Raw genomic sequence first — 11,638 nt, 5'->3', positions numbered from 1 at the left:
ATGTGTTCACCAGGTAAGGACCCTCTTTACATCATATGAATGACCAGACGTTAATACATCATCAACACTAACAGAAAAACATGACATTGTGATTCTCTTCACCAGGAAGTAATGTACATAAGCATTGTACTGAATTCACCAGCACCAGCTGTGTGCCCTGTGTTGATTCTACATTCCTTGATGAGCCCAATGGTAAAATGCAAAGTGTGTACCAACTGTGATCTAGGGGGTGGTCCAGTGTAAGGGTGGTCCTGTGTGTCTGTACTGAAACCCAGACACAAACACTGATATGTTAGTCTGTTGTTATGCTGTGAGGATATGTCAGTTGTATCTACATCAGATAATACATGCCATGTTTTCTCTCTAGGTTTGGGTTTGATGGTAAAGCAGCCATGTACACCTTCATCAGACACTGTCTGTGAGACACTGGAGGGGTTCTACTGTCTAGACCCAACTAAGGATGGTTGTAGAGCAGCCCAGAGACACAGCAACTGTAAACCTGGTCAGTACATCAGTCACACAGGTTGGTCTCCTCTCAACATTCACTCAATCATTCATTTTAACATTATGATGTCATGAGGTTTTTGATTTACATTTATTCTATTGGGTTCTTTTAAATTGTGAAGGTTATTAAGTTAAGTTTCATTAGTCGTATGTAAAGGATATGGTATACACCGTCCAATTAAATGCTTATTTGCAGGTTCCTTCTCGACAATGTAACAACAACAATAAGAAATAAATTAAATCTAAGAATATGAACATAAAGTAAATGGCTAATTAGAATATCATAAACCTTTTAGCTTAATTATAATACAGGAAGGCACTATTTTATAGGACAATATTTACACATGATTTGGGGAAAATATGATTGGGGGCAAGTGTTTAAATTGTGCAGTATTTAGCAGTATTTACAATTAACCCAATTTCCTTCTGAAAACACATTTTAATTTCCTACAATGTGCACTAATGGCAATACATGACTGCCCTCTAGAGGTGACCCCAAATGAAATCCGTGTGAAATACCAAGGCAGGAAGCATGTGAAAGACAACTGTTTAGAATGGCCTGGAGAGGATAACAAAACGAAACAGGTGTCAACATACAGTACCAGTCAAAAGTTGACACACCTACTCATTCCAGGATTTTTCTTAAGTTTTACTCTTTTCTACATTGTAGAATAATAGTGAAGACATCAAAACTATGAAATAACACATATGGAATCATGTAGTAACTAAAAAAGTGTTTAACAAATCTAAGTATATTTTATATTTGAGATTCTTCAAAGTAGCCACCCTTTGCCTTGATGACAGCTTTGCACAGCATTCCATGGCTTTTTTTTTGCAACTCTGCCTAGAAGTAACTTGTAACACAATATAACGTGTTAGTCCAATTAGTTGTCGGAGATTGCTCCAGTGAGAAACCTAAAACATAATTGCTGTGGGTGAATCTTCCTTCCTCTACATCCAAACGTTTTTACTAGATGATGCTCATACACTGAGTATAACAAACATTAGTAACACATTCTAAATATTGAGTGGCACCCCCCCCTTTTGCCCTCAGAACAGCCTCAATTTGTCGGGGCATGGACTCTACTAAGTGTCGAAAGCATTCCACAGGGATGCTGGCCCATCTTGACTCCAAGGCTTCCCACAATTGTGTCAATTTTGCTGGATGTCCTTTGGGTGGTGGACCATTCTCGATAGACACAGGAAACTGTTGAGCGTGAAAAAACCCAGCAGTGTTGCAGTTTTTGACACAAACCGGTGGACCTGGCACCTACTACCACACCCTGGTTAAAGGCACTTACATCTTTTGTCTTGCCCATTCACCCGCTGAATGGCACACATACACAATCCATTTCTAAATTGTCTCAAGGCTTAAAAACCTTTCTTTAACATGTCTACACCCCTTAATCTACACTGATTCACATTTCCACAAACTTCAAAGTGTTTCCTTTCAAATGGTACCAAGAAAATGCATATCCTTGCTTCAGGGCCTGAGCTACAGGCAGTTAGATTTGGGTCTGTCATTTTAGGCGAAAATTGAAAAAAAGAGTCTGATCCTTAAGAGGAAGTGTAGCTTATAAACAAAGTTATCATATCACAAGTTCCATTCTCCTCTTCCAGCATTATCACGAGTTCCTCACACCTTCACGTAAACAAGAGAACTGAATTTAAAGGCAGTTCTTAGAAAAGTCACATTCACAGTGTATTTGAAAGGACTTTAGGTGTGCTTGATCTAGGCACAATGGAAAGAACTGAAGTGTCCCAAAAGTGTAAACTCTGCCTGCTGGTTAAGCTAAATCATGAGCACCTGAAGTATGTCGTGGAAATTCTAAACATTAAAGGGAAAGCAAGAGAGGTTGCAGGTTCTCTTAAACAGCAAAGTTCTTAAATAAGATTAGCAAAAATGTAGCTGGTTAGCAGAGACCCAAAATGGTACACAGCGAAGAGCCCCCAAACACATTTTAAACTGTCTTTTATAGCTTTCCTTAGCATCCATCTTTGCTAGCTGGCAAAGAGCCATATGTCCATATATGGTTACACATTTTGCAGTGTTGCTAAGCATCTCATACTTCATCACATACCATGAGAAAACAGGAACCGTATCCTGTACAGGCCCACTTGAACAGGGTCAGACAAGTCTAACGAAACCAGTCGTTTCCTGCTTTCTCAGGGAAAAGCGCACAGCTAAGAATTAACAGAGTAAGATTTATGCTTGTATAAATCCTTAAGCCTGCAATATTTCCCCCATAAATATTTAAATTATTTGAAATACATATTTGACCCAGATTTGATTGATAGTTATAGATCAAATCAAGTCAAATCAAATTTTATTTGTCACATACACATGGTTAGCAGATGTTAATGCTTGTGTAGCGAAATGCTTGTGCTTCTAGTTCCGACAATGCAGTAATAACCAACGATTAATCTAACCTAACAATTCCACAACTACTACCTTATACACACAAGTGTAAAGGGATAAAGAATATGTACATAAAGATATATGAATGAGTGATGGTACAGAACGACATAGGCAAGATGCAGTAGATGGTATAGAGTACAGTATATACATATGAGATGAGTAATGTAGGGTATATAAACATAAAGTGGCATAGTTTAAAGTGGCTAGTGATACATGTATTACATAAAGATGGCAAGATGCAGTAGATGATATAGAGTACAGTATATACATATGAGATGAGTAATGTAGGGTATGTAACATTGTATTAAGTGGCATTGTTTAAAGTGGCTAGTGGTACATTTTTACATAAATTTCCATCAATTCCCATTATTAAAGTGGCTGGAGTTGAGTCAGTATGTTGACAGCGGCCACTAAATGTTAGTGGTGGGTGTTTAACAGTCTGATGGCCTTGAGATAGAAGCTGTTTTTCAGTCTCTCGGTCCCTGTTTTGATGCACCTGTACTGACCTCGCCTTCTGGATGACAGCGGGGTGAACAGGCAGTGGCTCGGGTGGTTGTTGTCCTTGATGATCTTTATGGCCTTCCTGTGACATCGAGTGGTGTAGGTGTCCTGGAGGGCAGGTAGTTTGCCCCCGGTGATGCGTTGTGCAGACCTCACTACCCTCTGGAGGACCTTACGGTTGTGGGCGGAGCAGTTGCCGTACCAGGCGGTGATACAGCCCGACAGGATGCTCTCGATTGTGCATCTGTAGAAGTTTGTGAGTGCTTTTGGTGACAAGCCGAATTTCTTCAGCCTCCTGAGGTTGAAGAGGCGCTGCTGCGCCTTCTTCACAACGCTGTCTGTGTGGGTGGACCAATTCAGTTTGTCCGTGATGTGTACGAAGAGGAACTTAAAACTTACTACCCTCTCCACTACTGTCCCGTCGATGTGGATAGGGGGGTGCTCCCTCTGCTGTTTCCTGAAGTCCACAATCATCTCCTTTGTTTTGTTGACGTTGAGTGTGAGGTTATTTTCCTGACACCACACTCCGACGGCCCTCACCTCCTCCCTGTAGGCCGTCTCGTTGTTGTTGGTAATCAAGCCTACCACTGTAGTGTCGTCCGCAAACTTGATGATTGAGTTGGAGGCGTGCATGGCCACGCAGTCGTGGGTGAACAGGGAGTACAGGAGAGGGCTCAGAACGCACCCTTGTGGGGCCCCAGTGTTGAGGATCAGCGGGGTGGAGATGTTGTTACCTACCCTCACCACCTGGGGGCGGCCCGTCAGGAAGTCCAGTACCCAGTTTCACAGGGCGGGGTCGAGACCCAGGGTCTCGAGCTTGATGACGAGTTTGGAGGGCACTATGGTGTTAAATGCTGAGCTGTAGTTGATGAACAGCATTCTCACATAGGTATTCCTCTTGTCCAGATGGGTTAGGGCAGTGTGCTGTGTGGTTGCAATTGCGTCGTCTGTGGACCTATTGGGTCGGTAAGCAAATTGGAGTGTGTCTAGGGTGTCAGGTAAGGTGGAGGTGATATGGTCCTTGACTAGTCTCTCAAAGCACTTCATGATGACGGAAGTGAGTGCTACGGGGCGGTAGTCGTTTAGCTCAGTTACCTTAGCTTTCTTAGGAACAGGAACAATGGTGGCCCTCTTGAAGCATGTGGGAACAGCAGACTGGGATAAGGATTGATTGAATATGTCCGTAAACACACCAGCCAGCTGGTCTGCGCATGCTCTGAGGACGCGGCTGGGAATGCCGTCTGGGCCTGCAGCCTTGCGAGGGTTAACACGTTTAAATGTTTTACTCACCTCGGCTGCAGTGAAGGAGAGCCCGCAGGTTTTGGTAGCGGGCCGTGTCAGTGGCACTGTATTGTCCTCAAAGCGAGCAAAAAAGTTATTTAGTCTATCTGGGAGCAAGACATCCTGGTCCGCGACGGGGCTGGTTTTCTTAGATATAACCTAATCTACACACTCAAAGCATGTTCATAACTTCCTGGACATGGCCTGTAGCTGGGCCAACCTGTCCTTCACTACCTTCCTGGACATGGCCTGTAGCTGGGCCAACCTGTCCTTCACTACCTTCCTGGACATGGCCTGTAGCTGGTCCAACTGGTTCTTCAGCTGCTGTCTCAACTCATCCTGCTGGCCTTTAGCAGTGATCAGCTCTCCTTCCTTTATGGACAGAGTTCTACACAAGGAACTCACTGTACCTGCAGAGTACAAATACAGTATTGATTGGGAAAACATACAACACAAGTTTCACCTTTAATTGACAGGATTGTTCACACCTTTTCAAACGTTTCAGATCTCAGGGGGTGAGAGCTAAGGGTTGATTTAGGATTGGGGAATCATCCTCCCACAGTTTAGGCTCTAAAGCTGTGTTTGATACTGCATCTCCATGCGTACACACCAGAAGAGATCACATGATTCTTCCTGGCCTCTAACTCCCTCATCAGTGGTTTGTTGGTTCTCTCCACTTCTCGCATCTGTTCAGTAAGTGATAAACTGTTGTCTTCCTCCTCACTGTCCACATAATTCTCTGTATATCTGAAGAGCTGTGTTTGTGATCATGTTCCAAGACACAGACATGGAAGATTAGTTTTATGTCAAATTTCAGAAGATAACATTACATGCAGCCTGTATATCAATTTCAAATGTTAACAAATTATTAATTCCCAACTCTGACAGAGTTAACTAAGGGTTAACCTCATTCTGTATGGCTTGGTGTCTGTCTCAGATTGAGTTGCTTCTCTGTCCAAAAGGGCTAGGAACCCTCCATGTTCAGGACCCCACCCAGACCTGGCCTCTCAGCCTGTGGAGCTTCTCTTCTATCCTGGCTATTTGCTGGCTCTTCTCCTGCTCCTCCTTGTCCACCTCCCTCCGATTCCTGACCTCCTCTGACAGACACACTATCAACTCCACAGTTAACGCAAAGAAACACAGAAAAGTATGTGAGATGACGATGGTTACTTCAGCACTGCATTTTCACAATTTTTTATATAAATATACATTTTTCTTTTTATTCGTTTTATTTTGACAGGTTTTTATATTTAATTCTAGATGTGTGTCGCGTTGTATAATGATCGGAGACAGGCACAGGAATACGAAAATCATTTTTTTTATTTCTCTACCCAAAATAGCATATGTGTCACGCCCTGACCTTAGTTATCTATGTTTTCTGTATTATTTTGGTCAGGTCAGGGTGTGTCGAGGGTGGGTATACGTGTTTTGTGTTGTCTAGGGCTTTTGTAGATCTATGGGGTTTTTGTAAGTCTAGGTGTTTGCAGGTCTATGGTGGCCTGAATTGGTTCCCAATCAGAGGCAGCTGTTTATCGTTGTCTCTGATTGGGCATCCTATTTAGGTTGCCATTTTCCACTTAGGTATTGTGGGTTATATTCTATGTATAGTTGCCTGTTCTGCACTAGCCATATTGCTTCACGGTTCGTTTTGTAGTTTTGTTTAGTTCTGTTCAGTGTTCTCTCTTTTATTAAAGAGTTATGTTCGCTTACCACGCTGGTCTCCTCAATACGACAAACGTGACAGAATAACCCACCAAAAACGGACCAAGCAGCGTGGTAAGAGGGAGCAGCGGTCTTTGGAGAGTTGGACATGGGAGGAAAACCTGGACAGCAAGGGACCCTGGGCACAGACAGGAGAATATCGCCGTCCTAAAGAGGAGCTGGAGGCAGCGAAGGCGTAGAGGCGATGCTACGAGGAGTTGGCTCAACGAGGCGTGCATGAGAGACAGCCCAATAAATGTTTTAGGGGAGGGGGCACACGGGGAGTGTGGCAGAGTCAGGTTGGAGACCTGAGCAAACTCCCGTGCTTACCGTGGCGAGCATGTGACTGGTCAGGCCCCGTGCTATGGGGTGATGCGCACGGTGTCCCCAGTGCGCACTCATAGCCCGGTGCGCTATAGCCCAGCTCCTCGCATCGGCCGGGCTAGAGCGGGCATCCAGCCAGGACGGAGGGTGCCGGCTCAGCGCATCTGGTCTCCAGTGCATCTCCTCGGCCCGGGTTATCCTGCGTCAGCTCTACGCACTGTGTCTCCAGTGCGTCTGCACAGCCCAGTGCGTCCTGTGCCTGCGCCCCGCAAGTGCCGGGCCAAAGTCACCATCCAGCCAGGACGGGTTGTGCAGGCTCTTAGCTCGAGACCTCCAGTGCGCCTCCACGACCCAATGTATCCGGTGCCTCGGCCAAGGACAAGGCCTCCTGTATGTCTCCCCAGCCTGGTGAATCCTGTGCCTCGGCCAAGAACTAACCCTCCTGTATGTCCACCCAGCCTGGTGAGTCCTGTGCCTGCTCCCAGAGCAAGGCCTCCTGTGTGTCTCTCCACTCCAGTGATGATCCATGGCACGAAGCCTCCAGTGATGATCCATGGCAAGAAGCCTCCAGTGATGATCCATGGCATGAAGCCTCCAGTGATGATCCATGGCAAGAAGCCTCCAGTGATGATCCATGGCACGAAGCCTCCAGTGATGATCCATGGCAAGAAGCCTCCAGTGATGATCCATGGCAATAAGCCTCCAGTGATGATCCATGGCACGGAGCCTCCAGTGATGATCCATGGCACGAAGCCTCCAGTGATGATCCATGGCAAGAAGCCTCCAGTGATGATCCATGGCACAAAGCCTCCGGTGATGATCCATGGCAAGAAGCCTCCAGTGATGATCCATGGCAAGAAGCCTCCAGTGATGATCCATGGCACGAAGCCTCCGGTGATGATCCATGGCAAGAAGCCTCCAGTGATGAGACAGGGCACGAAGCCTCCAACGAGGGCCTCCAGTCCGGAGCCTCCAGAGACGGTCTCCAGCCCTGAGCCTCCAGAGACGGTCTCCAGCTCCGATTCTCCAGAGACGGTCTCCAGCCCGGAGCTTCCAGAGACGTTCTCCAGTCCGGAGCCTCCAGCTACGCACTCCAGTCCGGAGCCTCCAGTGTCGCCCTTCAGTCCGGAGCTTCCAGCGACGCCCTCCAGTCCGGAGCCTCAAGAGACGCCCTCCATTCCGGAGCCTCAAGAGACATTCTCCAGTCCGGAACCTCCAGCTACGCCCTCCAGTCCGGAGCCTCCAGTGTCGCCCTTCAGATGGGGGGCGGCGTCCAGAACCAGAGCCGCCACCGAGGGTAGATGCCCACCCAGACCCTCCCCTATAAGTTCAGGTTTGCGGTCGGGAGTCCGCACCTTTGGGGGGTGGGTACTGTCACGCCCTGACCTCAGTTATCTATGTTTTCTGTATTATTTTGGTCAGGTCAGGGTGTGACGCAGGTGGGTATACGTGTTTTGTGTTGTCTAGGGTTTTTGTAGATCTATGGGGTTTTTGTAAGTCTAGGTGTTTGTAGGTCTATGGTGGCCTGAATTGGTTCCCAATCAGAGGTAGCTGTTTATCGTTGTCTCTGATTGGGGATCCTATTTAGGTTGCCATTTTCCACTTAGGTATTGTGGGTTATATTCTATGTTTAGTTGCCTGTTCTGCACTAGCCATATTGCTTCACGGTTCGTTTTGTTGTTTTGTTTAGTTCTGTTCAGTGTTCTCTCTTTTATTAAAGAGTTATGTTCGCTTACCACGCTGCGCCTTGGTCTCCTCATTAGGACGACCGTGACAGTGTGTCATGAACATGACGGGGACGAAGCCCAAAACAAACAAACGTGTGTGTGTGTGTGTGTGTATATATAGATATACTGTATATATATAACACAGGGCTGTAACCCAAACAAAGAGTGAGGTGCAAACCTCTAATAAATACACTGGATGAGACCCGTAATAACAATACACAGGACCGAGACCCGTAATAACAAGTACACACTAACACGGTGTCATGCATGCCAATACAACAGAGCGCAGGTACTCACAAGACCAATGGACATGGAACAATAATCAACGAGGACAGAGGGCACATATATACACATACTAATCAGGGGGAATGGGAACCAGGTGTGCGTAATGAGACAAGACAGTCCGGGGTTGGTGGTAATGATCCAGTTCAGTGACACCTAGTAGTTCTAGATCTCCGTTGGTTCTGGTATCAGTTTTAGTTTGAACAGTCTAATTCTAGATCTCAGTTGGTTCTGGTATCAGTTTGAGTTTGAACAGTCTAATTCTAGATCTATATTGGTTCTGGTATCAGTTTTAGTTTGAACAGTCTAATTCTAGATCTCCGTTGGTTCTTGTATCAGTTTGAGTTTGAACAGTCTAATTCTAGATCTCTGTTGGTTCTGGTATCAGTTCTAGTTTGAACAGTCTAATTCTAGATCTCTGTTGGTTCTGGTATCAGTTTTAGTTTGAACAGTCTAATTCTAGATCTATATTGGTTCTGGTATCAGTTTTAGTTTGAACAGTCTAATTCTAGTTCTCCGTTGGTTCTGGTATCAGTTTGAGTTTGAACAGTCTAATTCTAGATCTATATTGGTTCTGGTATCAGTTTTAGTTTGAATAGTCTAATTAAAGATCTCTGTTGGTTCTGGTATCAGTTTTAGTTTGAACAGTCTAATTCTAGATCTCCGTTGGTTCTGGTATCAGTTTTAGTTTGAACAGTCTAATTCTAGATCTCTGTTGGTTCTGGTATCAGTTTTAGTTTGAACAGTCTAATTCTAGATCTCTGTTGGTTCTGGTATCAGTTTTAATTTGAACAGTCTAATTCTAGATCTATATTGGTTCTGGTATCAGTTTTAGTTTGAACAGTCTAATTCTAGTTCTCCGTTGGTTCTGGTATCAGTTTGAGTTTGAACAGTCTAATTCTAGATCTATATTGGTTCTGGTATCAGTTTTAGTTTGAATAGTCTAATTAAAGATCTCTGTTGGTTCTGGTATCAGTTTTAGTTTGAACAGTCTAATTCTAGATCTCCGTTGGTTCTGGTATCAGTTTTAGTTTGAACAGTCTAATTCTAGATCTCTGTTGGTTCTGGTATCAGTTTTAGTTTGAACAGTCTAATTCTAGATCTCTGTTGGTTCTGGTATCAGTTTTAGTTTGAAAAGTCTTGTAAACTGAAGGCTCAAGGTTTTACTTTATTTTTTTGTCACTTTTATACTGTATTTAGCGTCGGGGATAGAGGGATAGATGGGACTGTTAAAGATAGAGCACTGCTGTTGTAATCAGTATATGTCTGTATACCCATTAAACCTTGTCAAATGGACAAAGGTCACAGTTGTTGTTCAGTACATGAGCTACAATACTCTCACAGAACTCTGAAATATACAGTACCGAGAGGTTCCTACTTCCTACCTGACCTCTGACCACATTCTCATTATGAGAAAGGATCAGTTCTGTCAGCTCCTCCTGAAACACAGAGATCTCTTGGTCTTTCTTCACCTCTTCAAACTGACAGATGAGTGATTTCCTTACCTAACATCAGTATGTTCGGCTCCTTTCAAAAGAGGGGTTATAATACTACAATTACAGTCAATACCGACCTCCAATATGATGCTGGGTACCTGGTTTTCCTGGGAGTGTGGAGGGGTCCAGCAAGTCCTTCCCAGGAGCAGACTTACATAACATTATGTAACAGTATAGCTTCCGTCGCTCTCCTCGCCCCGAACCAGGGACCCTCTGCACACATCAACAACAGCCACCCACGAAGCATCGTTACCCATCGCGCCACAAAAGCCGAGGCCCTTGCAGAGCAAGGGGAACAACTACTTCAGGTCTCAGAGCGAGTGAGGTCACCGATTGAAACGCTATTAGCGCGCACCACCGTTAACTAGCTTGCCATTTCACATCGGTTATAAACCACCAACAGGAAATGTTTACTAACTGTATTTTTTGGATGTTAAGAAAGTTTGTGTAGCATATTATTGTAGAAAGGAATGATAGAAGTTGCCTATCCTAATAATAATTTAGATGTTAGACGATCAGTACTTATGTTTACATTTTACCAAGATCATATATCTCTATGGTTTTTACATAGACGGTTTAAACATTCCATCTCAAAGAATACAGTTTTTCTATGAGACTGCCATCATAGAGATGAAACACGTTCTATCTCTATGGCTGCTGATGTCATAGAGTGGTTGTTACATAGAATAGAATTAATTGCCAGGATTAGAGGTTACAAACCCGTTATATTCATTCTATTTATATGGGTTGTTAGCCTATCACAGAGATCCTATTAAATTATGTAAATCTGAACAATGGTGTTTGAGGGGGCCAATCAGAATGAATGAGAATGAACATGCATTGCATCATTCTAAGAACAGTCCTTAATGTGTATGCCTTACTGCTTCAATGCAGCATTATTGTTTGTATTTCGTGTTTTATTTTATTACAGTTACAAGTACATGAAAACAGTGGGGATTACAGAAACATATTCATCAAATTAAATTGCAGGATAAATGTTCTTTAAAAACAAGGAAACATACATTGAATATGGATTCACAATGGGGTTAATATCCACTCAGAATAAACATTATCCCTTTTGATAACCTTTATGGGTATTTAAATCTAATATTAGTTTATAGTGTGTTGGGTTATCCTACTGACACGGCACATTGTGACATGGTACTTGAAGATGAAACGGACGTTATTAACTTGGTACACTGTTTAGATTGAGCACATTTTAGCGAAATCTATACTTTGTCATGACAATATTAACGGATGGATGTGTGGCCATACCATCTATTGGCTGATTTGGCGGTCTGGAGTGTAGGTCATTGTTTTGAAAGCGTTATGAAATGTGATAGCGTGGAATCCTGTATCTCCAGTGACAATAATTATATAGCCAAGCTATGATGCGTTCATAC

General features: G+C 43.9%; 1 protein-coding gene across 1 annotated transcript; it reads left to right on the top strand.

The window, feature by feature from the left end:
- On the top strand, positions 1-720 carry LOC139556884 (tumor necrosis factor receptor superfamily member 5-like). Its single transcript, XM_071370979.1, has 4 exons — positions 1-13; positions 106-192; positions 368-523; positions 701-720. Exons 1-4 carry the CDS (start codon positions 1-3, stop codon positions 718-720), a joined length of 276 nt encoding a protein of 91 aa, XP_071227080.1.
- The last annotated feature ends 10,918 nt before the right edge of the window (positions 721-11,638 follow it).

Source organism: Salvelinus alpinus, chromosome 28 (assembly GCF_045679555.1).
Source record: "Salvelinus alpinus chromosome 28, SLU_Salpinus.1, whole genome shotgun sequence".
In the NCBI taxonomy this organism is placed as follows: domain Eukaryota; kingdom Metazoa; phylum Chordata; class Actinopteri; order Salmoniformes; family Salmonidae; genus Salvelinus; species Salvelinus alpinus.
Note: the sequence above shows the minus strand (reverse complement) of the source record. Positions and strands in the feature narration are given on the sequence as shown.